The sequence below is a fragment of the Rattus rattus genome, chromosome 9 (assembly GCF_011064425.1).
Source record: "Rattus rattus isolate New Zealand chromosome 9, Rrattus_CSIRO_v1, whole genome shotgun sequence".
Classification (NCBI taxonomy): domain Eukaryota; kingdom Metazoa; phylum Chordata; class Mammalia; order Rodentia; family Muridae; genus Rattus; species Rattus rattus.
In genome coordinates, this window is record NC_046162.1 from 36,514,979 (window position 1) to 36,531,713 (window position 16,735).

The window sequence follows — 16,735 nt, forward strand, 5'->3', positions numbered from 1 at the left end:
TGGGTGCTGGGAATTGAACCCAGGTCCTCTGGAAGAGCAGCCAGTGCTAACCGTGGAGCTATCTCTCCAGACCCTGTCTAAGGCCCCCTGTGAATGGGCTGCCCCTCTAATTCTGTGACAGAGAGGTGAGAACCACTAGCAGTGCACCTCCACCAAACCGGATGTTGCTACCATTTACCCCATGATGTGAAAGAGCTTGCATCGGGAGATGCTGACGCTCACAAAGTTCACTCAGAAACTTTAGTGTCTGCCTCAGCTTCCCCAGTCAGTTTCTCCCAGATGTTGTGGTTGTCTCTTTGATGATGTCATCTCTATCTGTTGGTATTGTCCTTTTATTTGGAACCCCTACTAGAGGGAATCCTCTTCATTAGAAACTCCAGCTGAGGGCTGGAGAGATGGTTCAGTGGTTAAGAGCACTGGCTGCTCTTCCAGAGGTCCTGAGTTCAATTCCCAGCAATCACATGGTGGCTTACAACCATGTGTAATGAGATCTGGTGCCCTCTTCTGGTGTGTCTGAAGACAGCGACAGTGTACTCATATAAAAAAATTAATAATAATAAAAAAAAACTCCAGCTGACTGCCTTAAAAGGGCTTTCCCTAGCCGATTCCTATTGGACATTTTGAGTGCCAAGTTGATTCTGTTTTGCTTCTAACCATCCATCCATCCATCCATCCATCCATCCATCCATCCATCTGCCATTTATTCTTTTAACTTTACCTTACTGTGTGTTTAATGAGCTCACTCATCCAAAACCGAAATGGTAGATCGTTCTCCAGCCTGTGTGGAACGCAGCTATCAACAGTCATTCATCAACCCTGTAACTTTTATGGTTTTAAAAGTGAGAGTCTGAATAGGTTTATGTAACCAAGAGGTGCAAGGCAGACCTCACTTCGAGGGAACTGGGGCGCATCCAAGGAGTGTAGAATTTCTATTGCCGGTGGAGGAAAGGACCAAGCTTCTTAGAAGGAAAAGCAGTGTTAGTTCTAAAACGCTGCCTTTTGTCTCAAGGAAAAGTCAAGCTTGCCCCCTAGTGGGCGGAAGAAGGGAGAGGAGGAGAAAAATAGTGGTGAAGGTGTGTGTGGACGTAGAGGGACCTAGGAAGAGAATACCAGGAAGCAGGCACCACCCATGGAGGCTAGGGACCACCCCTGACCACTTCTGTAGACAACAGGCACACTTGATTCTCAGCTATCAGCTTTCTTGACCTCTCCCAGGCCAGACTTCTTGTTACATTACAGGACCAGACCATACTCTGCCATCCAACCCGGGCTGTGGGCACAACATGAAACCTGTCTGGCTCACCACTGAACCTAGTGTCTAGAACAGGCCTGGTACCTGAACTGATCTTACAGCACACTGGAGCTATGGCCTGTACCGGAGGTTATCAGGCCAGACACCACCCAGGACAAGCAGAGGGACTTTATTAGAAAGGCCAGGAGGACATATATTTACACAGGCCATGGGGGTGGGGATGGGGGACATTAAATGAAGCAGAGGCAAGACAAGATTTCCCAGCTCAGACAAGTTCCACCTTGGCATTGGGATATACAGCCACCACGTCATATCCCTCCGGTGGCTTGACTCGAGCCTTGGCATGGTTCTCGCAGTACAGCCGTTCGTCTAGGAAGAAGTACCCACGCTGCTTGAGATTCAGGCCACAGTCGCTGCACATGAAGCACTCGGGATGGTAGAGCTTGTCCCTCGCCTTGACGATGGTTCCCCTGTGGTGGGGGACAGAGGGACAGGTGACTGACAGATTCTAGGACAAGCCTCTACCCCATGGCCTTGGAAAACAGAAGGGAAGTCGTGGCAGGGCAGGTGGTCAGACTGGGTACTCACACGATCCCGTGGCCACAGCGCGTGCACTCTGGTAACCCCTGCAGGCCACTCAGTGGAGCACCCAGCTTGCTGGCTGCTGGCTTGAGGTTCCGGGAACCACCAGACCCAGGCCGATCCCCTGAAATCCAGAGTGCAGGTGGTATGGATGGGGTAGGTGAGATAAGAACCCCATTTCAGTAGGATGTTAATTCCGGACCCTGATGACCAGAAGCCTAGAGACGTTCTTGGTTTGTATGAGGTAAGGGAGAGCCATGGGGTGGTGGAGTAGAAATCTAAGGTGAAGGCAGTCATGGTAAAGGCACAGAAAGGAGTGGAGGAGGGGTGGACGGCTAGAAGGTTGGGGTTGGAGGATGAGCTGGGCACTGCAGGGAGGGGGGCAACAGGGAAGGTAAGGTATTGGGAGTCTTACCGCCTTCGCCAGCCTCTAGCATGCCTTGCAAGTAGCGGAAGGATCCAGACTGTTTGGGCTCTGAGGCTGCTGGCTCTGCTGGCTCTCGTAACATCCTGTATACCTCTGAACCCAGGTCCACCCTGCAGTCCCGGTTCCGAGGGAGAACCCTGGCTGTGTCAGCACTGGGGAGGGGAGAGACGGAGGGCTAGCATGGTGATTCCGGCCTTGGTTCTGGGAGCCTTATAAGTCAAACTCTAACGAAGCGAGGCTCTTAGATCAATTGACAGCAACCAGAATGGGAACTCGGAGATCTGAAGGATTTAAGATTGATCTGGGTGTGGTATCAAAGGGCTGGCCTCTCTCCTACCTGGGGGGCGGAGACACATGCAGAGCGCTCATCTGGGCTGGCAGGGTGACCTCATTGCTGCTGCCATTGTGAGGAACTGGAAGGCGAGGTGGCTGGCCATATGGAGATCCCAGGCCCGATCTGTTGTCCTCCAGACTAATTCCAGAGATCGAGGACCGCCTGCTGGTGGCTGGGCTCCCATCCTGCAAGAGTGAGGCCTGGAGGCACTGGGAGGCCCTCTGACCTTTACCCTCTCTTGTTGACTGTCCTCCTTCACCCAGCTATGCCAGGCCTCTATGTTGACTAGCTACCTCTGTTCGGACATTTCCAGGCTCTTGTGCCCAGACAGCAAAGGGGTTAATGGTTGGAAATACTAAAACGAACCCTTATCCTATAGTCAGAAAGGACCCTTAGTGCTTTCTTAAAGGCCCTTCCTGGGTAAGTCTGAAGTTCAGGGGTATTACTGTGGGGTCAGCTCTTCTGGGGCTGCATTCTATTCCTGGTCCCCAGGAAAGCAACAAAAGGTAGCTTTCCTGGGGCAAAGCAAACAAGGAGCAGAGACTGGGCACCAGGTTCTGGATGCCTGTGTCCATGCAGTGTCCAAAACTGTGCTGACCTCAGCCCACCAGCACACAAGCACACACAGCAGTGTGAACAGGAGCACACGTACTCTCTCGGGTGCATTTAAAGACACACACACGGGTAAGGACAATGCACACGCACCAGCCAATCCGCTTACATATTCCTATCCATGTATGCAGGGTCTCACACACACACTGGGAGCCAGTGCTAGTCAGTTATCCTGGGGAAGGCCATGTGGCTAAACCTGGGCTGGCATGAGAACGTCTCATTTAGGGGATAAGACTCAAGTTTAGGCCATGGGTGTGTCTCAGTCTGGGGGATGTGATTGATAGACATGTATATGTGTATGTGTGTGTGTCTGTATGTGTACATATGTGTATATTTACACACAAATATCACATATATAAATGCATATATGTGTGTGCGCGCGCGCGCGCACACACACACACACACACACACACACACACACACACACACACACCCCTTTCTACTCTGCAATGGAAAGAACCTTTCCTAGCAGGAAAGAGACCAGCTTGGGCTCAAGCAGCTTCTAGTACAGTCAAGCTTTAAGGCTCTGCCTTGATCACCCACCACTCCTGATTAAGGTACCATTTTGCCCTACAAATCCAAACAAAATCAAGAAGCTTGCTGGCCAAGTGAGGCCCCATCAATGCTGCTGCGGTGGCTGGACCCCAAGTCCCCCATCAGGCCCAGTGAAAGCCCCTAGAAACCTGAGCACTCACACATGTGTCTGCAGGGTAGAAGGCAGGCAGGGCTGGCCTCTAATGGGGACCAGATGGGTTGTGGTCGGTAGGGGTGGGGCTGGGGAGGGGGTGGGGCTGGGCTCTGCGTGAAACTTCAATGGCAAAACAGGAATGGGAGTCAGGAACCAGAGACTGGGAGGACTGAGGTCCTCACTCACCCCCCACCCAGCAGGGTGTGGGAGCTGATTGCAGGGTCATTGGTGAGCCGTGGCCCCTCCTCTGACCACCCATGCAGCAGTTCCTCTAGGTCTGAACTCAGTGATGACCTCAGCGTGTGTTTGAGTGACAGTTCTATCACTCACTGGTGACTTTCATCTCTCCGAACCTGTTTCTTCCCCTACCCTGCAGAATGCGATGGTCTGGCTATCAGGGCTCCTCAGTAGGGGAGGAAGTAAGATGACCCGATCACACCAAGGCTTTGCTGGATGGCTGTTGGTGGGAATTCCTCTTCTTCCTCTCTTTGGCTGGCAGTGTACCACACAACCTTATGCTCCCTGCCCTGGGTGACAGCCTGGTACTAGTGTCAGAAGAATGCCAACAAAAGGGGTGACTAGACATGGAAACACAACGTGAAGGGAAGTGATCGCCAAACCCAAAGGAACGGGTGGTTCTCTTCTAGGCCGAGCCTGAGCTTGCAGCAGTCTGGGTGTTCAAGACCCACCTACTCCAGAAAGCTTTCCTTAGAGGTCTGTGTCTCCCAGCCTGGGTGGTCCGTGTGCTTTCTGTCCTTCATGGGCCTTGAGAGAAGAGGGTCCTCTGTGGCATTGCAAAGAGTGTGGTTCTAAGGCTGCAGTTACCCATCCCACTTGGGGATGCCTGCCAGAGGTGCCCTGTGTTGGCCTAGGGCTAAGTGTAGTTTTCTTCTCCCCAGATGGTTCGAGCCAGCCCCACCCCCACACTCAGAGGTGGGGGCAGTGTGGGGACAATGAGCTCTGTGTCTGTGCTCCTGGGGACACAGCCCTGCAGGGGTGGGTAGGGTGTTTTCATGCCACCCATGGAGCCTACGACCTTTTAAATACAAAAGGGGGGCAGCAGCTGGGGGACTGCTCTGTTGTTTGTGGAAATTCACTCCCCTTACAGTAAGGGCCATAGCATCGCTGCTGGCCTTTGAAGAGGAACTGTGAGAAAAAGAACTGGGGAGTTGGAGGGTTGGCAGGAGAAGCCGCTCTGCAGCCCTATTGGAAGCCACTCTCAGTTCTAGCCTCCCAACCCCGAAGGGAAGCCGTTCTGCCATTCCAGCTTTCAAACCCCATTAGGGAGTCGCTTGGAGCCTACTGGCCTTGAGCCCCTGTGACTCCCTTCGCTCCCAACTATGTCTGCCCTGTCCTTTCCTCACTGGTGCTGAGAGGAGCCAGGGGTCTCATAGGAACCGCCCGCCTTCTGCCCCCTGTTGCCTGTGTTTTCTGCCAAATCTGTCCTCTTCTCCCTGCCTGAAGGGCCTCAGACAAAGTGATGCAAGCTTCTAAGATATAGATGTTTCCCAGAATGAGCTTAAGTCCGGACAAATAACCTAAGACCCTCTTGGTAGCTGCGTCTCACCTCACCCTCTGCCTTCACCAACCCTACCCTGTCACTGCGCAGATCTCTGACCCCAGGGCACACACACAACCAGGGCTTGCAGGTGCCCGAGGAGTATATGTCCTCTTCCTACTCCCTTCTGTCTAGGTCCTAAGGTTTGGGCTTGAATACCCTTCCTCTGGGGAGCCCTCCGATTTCTTATTGAAATTTCTTTCTGCCCTGGTCTCTTTTCTTCTGTATGGAGAGATCAGACAAAAGCAGGCCCAGAAGCCACACCTCTCATGTTGAGTGTTCTAGATCAAGCTACATCACAGATTAGCCCAGGATTGACTTTGTCCAGGGGTGTGGAGCAAGGTCTAGGCAACTGAATCTGGTGCACTTGGCTACTTTTCTCATGAGTAACAGCAGCCGGGTTTACTCACTCTCCTCGAGGACAGAGTGACAGCTGCAACTTCTTTGTGACACAAAAAGGGACCTCTCCAGTCTCAGAGAGCATAAGGGTAGTGCAAGACAGGAGTGGCTACAGCCTAAGATTCCTCGCAGCTTGAGGCTGCCACCTGCTTGCCCCCATCTCTCTCTAAGCCTGTTTGATCGGGTATCTCTGGGTATGGGAGTAAACCTCAGCTCTGTGTGCAGAAGTCCTGAGCCAAGACCTAGCCCAGTCCCATCCCATCCCAGGCACCCTAGCCAAGAATGCAGGATAGTCTGGAATTGAGTCAAGCACATTGCAGGTGCTCACCTCTTCCAGGGTAAGGGATAGAGGCAGGCATATCACAGAGGAGCTGTCTACCTCAGCATGCCCTGGGTGTCTGACTATCAGTGTGAGAATTGCAAGGGTACAGATGAAGTCTGTGGGCCATGCCTGCCACCTCTTTCCTGGGTTCACTCTGAGCCAGCTAGAGCAATGTCTAGACTTACCTGGGACTCAGGGTCAATGTGGATCCTATGCGCTTGGGCCTTGTCATCAGGGGAACTGGGCCAGTTCTTGTTCTCAGGCCTGTAGCAGGAATTGGGATGGTGAGATATGTCTGCTTATCAGCCCCCATCCCATGCCTGGAACCAGGGACAGGAGGGGTTAGGCCTGGGGCTCAGAGCTGGGGGGAAAGAGCAATGCCCAACACTCTTCCCTCCTCCCCCTTTAGCATAGTGGTGTCTGCTGAAGCAGAAGCCACAAGCTCAGGTCGCCGCCTTCCTGGGGCAGGGCCATACTCCCTTCCCTGCCTGTGGCCTTGTGCGTTTCTGGTCTCATTCCTGAAGAGTTTGCAGGAGAGGCCTTGCAGCTCAGACACTCTCCTCCCTCACAGTGGCCTGCATGCAGAAATTCCACTCCAGGAGGCTCAGATCACAGCGAGGCAAGCCAGGCCTCACACATGGGTTAGCCGGCAGCCAGTGGGATCCAGTCCGTTCATCCTCTGACCTCCATAGCCTCTGGCCCAGGCCTGGGTGGCTCTCAGGGAGGTGAAATGGAGGCTGTGGGGGAGCACCCTCCTCTTCTGCCGCCTCCACCCACTCAGGCAGAGTCATCACTGATGTCTGCCCAGCCCAGATGGGAAACAGGCCATTAGGAAATTCCTGCTTCACCATAGAAACCAAAAGCCAAACACCACTCAGGAGGGGGAAAAACATCATAAACCTGCCACAAGCAGGACAGGCAGGCCTAAAGGCTACGGGCCCAGCCCTGCCACTCAGTAGCTCTGTGAAAAGCAAGCCAGGAGGGTGTGTGGACCCCGGGTTGGCAGGCAATGTACAGTAAGGCTGGTTAGAGTGTGGAAATAATGTTCCTCAACCAAGAGGCCTCCTGGGGCCTCTCAGTCTCATGACTGGGGTAGAAGCCCGCTCATGCCTCTTTTCCTTGGTTGGGTCAGGGAACTTTTTTTTTCTTCTTCCTTCTGAGACAAGGTCTCTCTATGTAGCCCTGGATGTCCTGGAACTCACTATGTAGGCCAGGTTGGCCTTGAACTTAGCAGAGATCGACCAACCTCTGCTCCCCAGGGCTGGGATTAAAAGTGTGTGCTACCATACCCAGCTCAATAGCTCAGTGATTTAACACTGTGTCCACGTGGACTCTGTGTTTTCATCTCTGTCCACGCTGTCCATAGTCTCCTGGGTCCCAATCCTTTGCTCGCAGCCTTGGCTCTAGCCGCTCAGCTAGGTTTCCGAGTGAGCCCTTTAAGATATCTCTAACCTGCTCTAATACCTGCTCTGACTTCCAGTATGACACACCAGGGATGCCCTCTTCGGGCTGTTTTGCCTTATTGTTTTCTAAATACCTGCCCAGAATGGCACAAACCTGTGGTCTAAGGGTCAGAGGGCGTAAAGCGCCCAGTGCCATGAGAGTGGCCCAAGGTGTCAGACAAGAATGGAGGGCTTAGTCACACAGTGAGCCCCACTTCAGACTCTGCAGATGAGTAGTAAGTTTGCCCACGGTTAAACAACAGGAGAAGCAAAGGTTGGGCTATGCAAAGCACCGAGCGATGGCAGTTAAGACTGTCCGTGGCAGTGGTTGGAGTCGATAATGAGGACGGTCCTGATCTGTAGTACAATGTGGTCTGACTTGAATTATTGGATGCCTGACTTTGGCTCCATGGAAAATAAGTCTAGAGGGAAACAAGGCCTTTCCTGCATAGCTCAGGTGGCGGGAGAGTCAGCGAGGGCACCAGAGGCGGGGAAGCTGTTTTAAGAATGCCAAGTCCCTTACTCTAGCCAGGTCATTAGGCTGGCCCTCTGCAAAGCCTGTTAAAGAGGTGGAAGATGGCCCAGGCATAAGGGCCAGAGGCCTTGTAAGTGGGCCCAGTAGAAAGAGGGTTGGGTTGAGGGTCTAGTCTGGGTGACCACATGGTCAAATCCCCCCAAGTCTAGTGTGTGAGGGAGGACTGGAGATGGTGGAGGGAGAGCCTTGGGGTTTCATTCTGGCTGAGAGAGAGCCTGGCACCTCTTTGCTACTCAGTGTCATGATCACAAGACAGACTCTGATTTAGGACTGGAGAAGTTTGGGGCCAGGGGTAAAGTACTTGTGGGAAGGCAGATGGCACTGTGACATGGACCATGCATTCTCATCTGTCCCGTGGCCACCCAGCATTCTGGAGCTGTAATTCCCAGAATGCAACACTGCAGAGGCCTTCTGGCTCCATCCATGCCTAGATCGGAAGAAATGACCAGGGAAGGAAGGAAGGAAGGAAGGGGGACCTCCACCCTGCTACCATCCCTGACATCATTCTCTCTGGGAATCTCCTGACTCAGGACCCTTTGAGCCTCCCCACAGCTCTGCCATCCCTAGGGCTGCCCTCATTCAGCTGGAGAACAAAGCCAGAGGTGAGTCAGGGCCCAGGAACCCAGCCAAGCTGAGAGGCCTCAGAGGCTACTTGTGGGCAAAGCTTTCCTTAACTAGACACGCCACAGTCTGGCAGAGAGCAAGGAACTGGATGCATGGGAAAAGAAACCCGGGCTTATAGAGCTCTTGTGGGTAGCAAGATAGAAGGGTCTAGATGACGCTGAGGAGTCCTTGCTGTGTGCCCAATGGAGTACAGACTTGCAGCTGGGCTGCTCAGAGCCGAGGGCACGTCCAAGATTCCTGAGCCCAGCGGGGACTGGTTACGGGCCAGGCACGGACAGAGGCTACCTTATAACTCTTTTCATCATGTTTGAAGGCACTGAGCCCATGGATCAATCAAGCATGGGTTAACTGTGTTGTGGTTTGGGGATGGTTCTGCCCACACAGAGCTACAGGGGGTCATGGAAAGCCCCTGTTAGCAGGGAATGTGGCAAAACTGAGTTATGTCCTCTGGACCCAGGCAGGGGAGGCAAATGGAGACCTCACTCAGCTAGAATTAAGCCAACTGCTAGTGGGAACCAATTAAAAAGCCAGGGCCGGAGCCCAGCAGAGGCCTGAGTGTTCACCACAGCACTTTCATGATGGGATGCACAGGGTGACATGGTCCGTGGAAGGAGTCTGTTCCAAATCCAGATTTAACCAGACATAGTCATAGACCCTGGTAAAGACAGCTGTTGAGGCAGAACAGCTGTGGGATTGGTCAGAATGGTTGGCAGCCACTAAAAGAAGAGAGAGGGAGGGAGGGAAGGAAGAGGAGGAGTGGGGTTGGGGAGAAGGAAAGAGAGGGAGGGGGAGAGAGAAAGGAGAGAGGAGAGAGAAGAGGGCACGTGCTCACTCTCTATTGCCTGGTCATGTAAGTATCCTCTACCTGGCTAGTTTCATCTGTAAAGTGGGGCCTGCACTAGGCTTTACATTTTTAAGTTAGTTTGAAGATGAGCTGTTCGTCAAACTGGTTCTCTGGAGGAGGGGAAAGGATGGATAGGAGGTGCAGGGTCGGGGTTGGGGGTTGTTTTTGTTTCGAGATAAGGTCTCACTGCACAGCTCAGGCTAACCTTGAACTTTTGCTTCTCCTAGCACAGTCGTCTAAGTTCTGGGACTACAGGTTTGCGCCACCCAGCTTACGATCTTATTTCTGCTGCCACAAGGGCAGCAAAACGATCCAAGCCCTGAGTTGCAAAGGCTGCTCCCAGCCCTAACCAGTGCTATTTAGGTACCATGACTGCTCCAAGGCTTAGTTTGGGCCTGGATGAGGCAGAAAGGCTGTGTTGGCTCAGCTCACCAGACTGGCTAGCACCCCTCCTATCTCCTATCACTTCTCCAGCCCAGTCTGCCCATACACACCTGCTTACAGAGAGTGTAAGGTGATCGTGGCAGCCTTTAATGCGGTTCTGGGCCTCCAGGTGTGTCATGAGCTCAGTGCTCTCGCCGTTGATGGCTTGGATCAAGTCACCTGGGCACAGGGCAGCCAGGGCCGCTTTGCTCCCAGCATGAACCTGTGGTTAGAAAAAAAAATCACGTGGTTGGCCTTCTCCACTAGATTTCCATCAACCTCTGAACCTGGCCAGTGTGGCCTTGTGCCAGTGTGACCTGTAGGTGGGCAAGCTAAGAGGCTGGCTGAGGTCCCCTCGTGGCCTCTGATTTCAAAACCTCAGTCTGGAGCCCCTGCAGACCTTGTTAGATGTAAGGATATATGAGGGCCTTCCTCTAGCCTGGGCCAAGCGGAATGTAGGCACAGCACGACATACAAGGGACACTCAGACACTCAAGGACATTTATGCCCAGACATACACAGAGCACGGGCACATCATAAGTATTTCACACTGACAATGCTCTACTCAGGCAGCCCCCGACCTTACTTATTGGATCTCACCTCTCAGGCCTGCCACACATTTTTTGCCTGCTCCACCATTGCTATGGCTACCCCATAGAAACACCTGTAGGGCACTTAAAGGCACCAGACAGCACTCACATCTTTATGGGCCCATACGTTGGTACAATCTCCTGACTCCTTAACTCTGCTTATCACCTAGTCTACTCCTCCCTCAGGCCCCGCTACTTTGAGAGCAACTCCCTGTGTCCCCTATTACCTGCACCCCGCATTGCTAATGCATCATTACCACTGAAAGGAAGAGGTGTGTATATCCCCTCCTTAGGCAAGTTCAAAGCCATCCAGTTCCAACCACCAGCCCGCACTCCGAGGTTATAACCCCATCTCTGCTTCCTCTGCAGGATCCTCTATTTGACCCAACAGACTCAAGCACTTCCGGTCATCTGATGAAGGCCATGGGTTGGGGGGTAGGGAAAGGCTCAGCAACATTTAAATAAGAACCTGGGGACTGAGGCGCCCGGGCACCCTGGAAACAAATAGAGAACAGACAAGGAGTCCTCATTCTTGCCCAGTATCAGCAGCCAGCACCTCTCTGTGGCTTAAGAATTGCTAATGACCTTGTTCCTATCAGTGTGGCTGGGGGTGGGAGCTCTTGGCAACTCAGACTCAGCTCAGTCAGTTTCTAATAGAGAGTGGACAAAGCTGGGTGCTGGCAGTTCCTTGGCTAGAAGCTTCATATGGGCACTGCCCAAGCTGCCTTGCCCTAAAATAGGCTGCCTCAAGAAATATTATTTTCCCCCACTCCCCCACATGAGGTATGCATATATGTGAGTATGAGTGTGTGTGTGTGTGTGTGTGTGTGTGTGTGTGTGTGTATACGTGTATACCTGTGTGTGCACGTGTAGAAGCCAGAGTTGGCACCCAGTGTCTTACTCTCTCTCTTTACTGAGACAGATTTTTTGTTGGTGGTGATGGTGGGGTTTGTTGTTATTGTTGTTGTTGTTTTTGTTTTTTGAGACAGGGTTTCTCTGTGTAGTCTTGGCTGTCCAGGAACTTGCTCTGTAGACCAGGCTGGCCTAGAACTCAGAGATCTGCCTGTCTCTGCCTCCAGAGTTCTGGGTTGAAAGGCATGCAGCACCCCTGCCTGCACTCTTGCTGAACCTGGAGTTCACCATTTTTGGCTAGACTACCTGGCCAGTGAGCTTCTATCTATCACCACCTATCCCAGTGCTGGTTACGGGCAGGCTCTGCCACATTCAGCTTTTGCTTGAGTCCTGGGGATCCAAACACAGGTCCTTATGCAATCGTTCTGCCTATGGAGCCATCTCCCCAGCCCTGCACCTGGCTTTTTATGTGGGGGCTGGAGATTAAATTCATCCATGTGTTTACATGGCAAACTCTTTACTGACTGAGTTATCTCCCCATCTCCCTCAAGGAAAGTTCTCTTCAAAAGCATGATCCCCTAGCCAACAGGTCCACCATAAATATTCACTCTCTGGGCTTGGGCATGAGGCACTTGCACGAGCCTGTCCCCTTGGGGCAGGTGCCCACTTGGCACCATCTGATCCCATTCTCCTGTCAAGCTTTTGCTCAGAGCTCCCTGCTCTTCATGATACCTGATCTCTGCCAACGCTTTACCATATCTGGCACAGGGCAACGTCTCAGTCACTAGGTAAGGCTAAAGCTGTTCTCATGCCTACCTACAGATGAATAAAGAGGGGGTTGGAGCAAGGGCACTTTGGCCCAGTCCCCCGCACTGGACAAGAGTCTTCTTCCTTAGGGCTAGTTTGCTACAAGATGACTCAGCCAGCACAAGGGGTACATTCAGGTCCCTGTAGGTGGAGGAAGTTCCTGGAAGCAGAGGTGTCTGGGATGTGGCCAGCTACATTGAGCTTGGGGAGTTCTGGTCAAAGAGGGCTCGAAGCCAGGAAACCGTGACTCCCAGCCGCCCTTTAGAAGCATTGTCTCCCGAGTTCTCGAGGCAAACCCATTTCCTAGACTAGGCAACCGAGGTCCAAAGAAGACAAAGACATGTTTAGTGAATAGATGGCTGAGTCTGAATTCTAACCTAGGCCAGGTGGGTCCAAAGCAGAGCTTACACTGTTAACCACTGTGCTTTTCTGCAAAAGGAAGAGTGTGTCACCGGTAAGGATAGCATTCCGGGTGGAAACCTGGCATTACAATGGCTTATCCAGGTGAGAAGGAAGGAGGCTTGTGTGGCTTATAGCATCACGGGTGAAGGGATCGTGGGAGACCAAGGCAGAAAAGTTGCAGGCACTAGGTTTTGCAGGGTGTGTGGGCCCTGGGGTGAGAGACGCTGGAATTTCTTGTGGGGTTGGGGACCGTGGAATGTTCTAAACAAGGACATCACTGGAAGGAGTGGGATTTGGTCAGTTGTCTAGCTGTGCAGTACTAGATAACCAGACAGAAGAAAGACGGGAGGGAACAGTGAGGTCAGATGGGAATGTGGGGTATGAATCAGTCCCTCACCTGCTGCATTCCAGCCCCCGCTGTGCCCACTGCAGAAGCCTGTGGTGGGTGGGAGCCACAGAGGGTCATATCATTCTCACAGACAGTCACAGCAACTTCCAAACAGGCCTGGACTCCTGCTCACAGCCCCTTTCTCTGTGTACTTTAACCTCTCTGTGCCCCAGCCTCCTGATCTACAGTATGAGGCCAGGGTTTAAGGATTGTTTTGGGGACTTCCAGTGACAGTCGTGGCACATAACATCTGTGCAAGAGGCTAGGCATGCATCAGTGCTCCTCCCAAGGACTGGTTGTTGGGGAAGTCCTGGTTCCAGCACCCAATAGGGTGGGACCTGGCACATTGACACTTGGAAAAGACCTGTGGTCATTACAGTCTGTCTATAAGGATGGAGCCCTAAACGTTATTCTTGGGGATCCTAGACGATTTCTGGGCCTAAACTGTAAGCTCCCAGCCCAGCTAAACAATCAGCCACCCCACTGTCTGCGTGAGGCTGTCCGTTTCTACTGGACTCCGGGTAAAGGAGACTCTGAAAACAAATGAGGGGCTCTAAAAGGACACAGGAAGGATCTAGAAGCCCTTTAGTGAGGACACTCCCACATATCACCAACCCCTCTAGTGTTGCCCCTGAGGTACCTGCTAGGCAAGTTATGGCCTGCACCTCCCCGGCTCTGTAAATCTCCCAAATCCCACCCTAACCCAGGCTCAGTTACCCTGGCTCCTTATGTCTGAGCTACTACCACATGATTTTGGAGGATAAAGGGGATTCCTCTCTCCCAAATAGTCCATCAGGGGCCTGCATCTCCTCCCACCAAGTCCCCATCAATGCCAAACAAGGCCTGGGCAGCCTCTGCTGACGAGTGAAGGCCTTTCCCTGTCGGACAGGCAGCCGCGTGGGCAACAGATGTCTTAGCTCTCAGCCGCCTCCGGCAGTCAGCCGTGGCCACTGAGCCTGTCAGCGGCCTCACACCCAGGGTGCCTGGCCTGCCGGCTGGCCTAACACCCTCACCATTCCTTCTCTGTAGATACATAGCATGATCCACCAGGCATAGATGCTCTGTCGTCCCCCCTCCAGTCCCCGCCCCCAGCAGGGATCTCTAGGGAGAACAAGGAGATGAAAGTCACACGGGTGTGCTAAGGCATACCTCACTTGGCCCCAGGGACCTAGTGGTAAAGACAGATGTGGGAAGCCTCCTAGGACAGCTGGTCCTGCCTGTCACCCAGGCCCCGTAGTGAGGATTCTGCGATTCCACACCCACCCAGTGCCTACCGCTTCCCAAGAACTGAAAAGAAGTCTCTAAAGCTTGTCCCGGTCTTCAGGGCCAGAGGAAGCAGCAAAGTGGTTTTCCCTGACACAAGTCCCCACAGACTTAAGCAGCCTCTGTGGGGTGAAGGGATGTCCATATATGTTCCCTCCCTCTGGACCCAGAACCACCAAGGGCAGAGCCTGGGTTCTCTCTTTTGGCTCCAAGGCTGGGGAATCCCTGCCTCAGGCCCAGAGCCCCTCCCTGCTCTATCTTCAGACCAACTCCCTCTCCCGGGTTATGCTCCCTCCTCTTCTCTGCCCAAGGTCCAGGAACAGGGTATGGTCCTGGGACCTGTGAGGAGCTGGGCTGAGGTTGTCCTGGTCCCTGGCTTTGTGCTGGTTTGTAAGGAGAGGGATCAAGCCTCATTGTCTCCCCCTTGCCTGGAAGCCAACAGCCTCTCTTGGTCACTTCCCCCAGAATGACTGAGGCCCGGAGAGGAGAAAACTGAAATTCAGAGTGGGGAAGCGGCATGTGGACTTCTGAGGACAGCAAGACCCTCCTAAGGCCACCCAGACCTTTAATAGGGGAAGTGGTTTTCAGTTACTTTGCCCCAAAACTTCGGGCAGGGTTGGGTCTCAGGAGTTTCTGGGCCTCTATAGAGCTGTCCAGACTCAAGGCCCATGTCTGAGTGTTCTTCCCTGGACCCCAGCAACTTCCCCTAAAGAAACTTAGCAGCGGGAAGCTGGTGTATGAACTCTTGGGGACTCTCACCACTAAACGGGACAGGCAGGCTGTGCGGGAAGGTGGGGGGTGCCCTGCTGGAACCCCCCCTCCACAGCATGGGGGTCACCCAGACCAACCCTATGCTTTCAAGGTTCCAACACGTCGAGGATCTGGGTCCTGGGTCTACTACAAGGACAAGGTCTAAGCCCCGGGACCACCCCGCTGCCCCGCGGGGGTCGGACTCACCCGCGAGATGGTGAGGGGGGCACTGAAGTCACGGCCGCCCACCAGGCGGAAGCCCCAGGGTGAAGGGCCGCGCAGGGTCACCGAGTGGGTCATCGCGGGCCGGAGCTGCAGCCCGAGCTGGAGCCGGACACGGAGGAGTCGCCGCCGCCGTTGCCGCCGCCTGGCCGTCCCGCCCCGCCCCCGGGCTGCCCGCCCCCGAGCCCCCCCTCCGTCCGTGCCCGCGCCCCGCGCGCACACCGATTGGTCCCGCGGACTCCCGACCCTCCCACTTTGGGGGCTCCTAGGACCCGCCCCTCACTTTCCCAGGCTAAACCCCGCACCCCCCCCCACCCGCTTATTGAAGCCCCCAGAATAGAGTCCGCTCCGATGTCTGAGTTCTGCCTAGCTGCGGAGCCGAGCAATCCGTGGAAACTCAGACACTAGGCACCGGCCCTTTGAAGTCGCTTTTACGGGCTGGTGCTCTAGCCCGGGGAGGGATGCAGGGCTGCGGTGGCTCTGATGGGGGATGGGGCCGCGCCTTGTTCCCAAACCACTTCTCCGTTCTGGCGGGCCAACCTGCCTCCCCACCGCTCAGCGTGTGGAGCTCTCTGAACACCAGCGCACTTGGAACCTTGGACTTGAGGAGCCCTGGACTAGGGACACAGACCCAAGACAGCAGCAGGCCATGGGTCTATGGGGGGGGGTATCCTACGGGTAGGCGTGGGCGGAGTAGAAACAGAAAGGTGCCCAAACTAGTTTGCAAAGGCCAAGCCGATTTCCTAGAGGATTTGACCTCTCTCTGGCATCTAGAAGCAAGGCGCATGTTTTTTTCCAGGTGCCCCTGCTTCTTGGGCTTTGTCTTGTTGCCATCTCCCTTCAGGTCATCTTGTCTGCCAGGAGTGTTGTGTCTCTTAGCTTTTTGGAAAGGAGAGTGACTGGAGCAGTTCCTGTCTCCCTGTGGAGGTGGAGGAGTGGAAGTATTTGGCGCTCTTCCCCCCAGGGTTCTTCTCCCCCAGTCTACACTTCCAACCACTGTGCGCCAGGATGTCCTTTAACAACTTCTGGAGGTGCAATGGTTTAGCCAGACTTCTCTCTGGGTACCACAGACTGACCACATCAGCCAGCAATTGCTTCTCCAGACCCAGAGGAGGCTCCTAGTTTAGTCAGTATTCTTGGCGACCCCGTGTTCTCTCTTACCCTGTTGTGACATGTGACATGTGAGTGACACGGACTGCGTGTGTGACGGCGATGCTCACAGGGTAGCAGATGAGAGGAACCACTAGATCTCCAACACCTGGCAAAGAGAAGAACCGCTCTAGGGCTACAATGTAGGAATGTCCATCCAGAATGTCTTCCTGGTGGCAAAAAGTGTGACTGATTGAGAGGTACAAAGCAGGAGTGTCCCATGCAGGGATGTCCTCCTGGTAGGGACGGTGCTGCTATCTTCTCGACTGG

At 53.8% G+C, this 16,735-nt stretch overlaps 1 protein-coding gene across 2 annotated transcripts; it reads right to left on the reverse strand.

Annotated features, from left to right (window-relative positions):
- Positions 1–1,401: 1,401 nt before the first annotated feature.
- Pdlim4 (PDZ and LIM domain 4) lies at positions 1,402–15,469 on the reverse strand. Of its 2 annotated transcripts, XM_032913777.1 has the most exons (7): positions 15,302–15,469; positions 10,114–10,265; positions 6,360–6,438; positions 2,599–2,780; positions 2,250–2,413; positions 1,841–1,958; positions 1,402–1,722 (listed from the first exon to the last, which is right to left on the reverse strand). In XM_032913777.1, the coding sequence occupies exons 1-7, from the start codon at positions 15,392–15,394 to the stop codon at positions 1,518–1,520; spliced, it is 993 nt and encodes a 330-aa protein (XP_032769668.1). In that variant the 5' UTR covers positions 15,395–15,469; the 3' UTR covers positions 1,402–1,517. The 2 variants fall into 2 exon arrangements, with proteins under 2 accessions (XP_032769668.1, XP_032769669.1); XM_032913778.1 differs by lacking the exon at positions 1,841–1,958 and having other exon boundaries at positions 1,636–1,722.
- Positions 15,470–16,735: the final 1,266 nt, after the last annotated feature.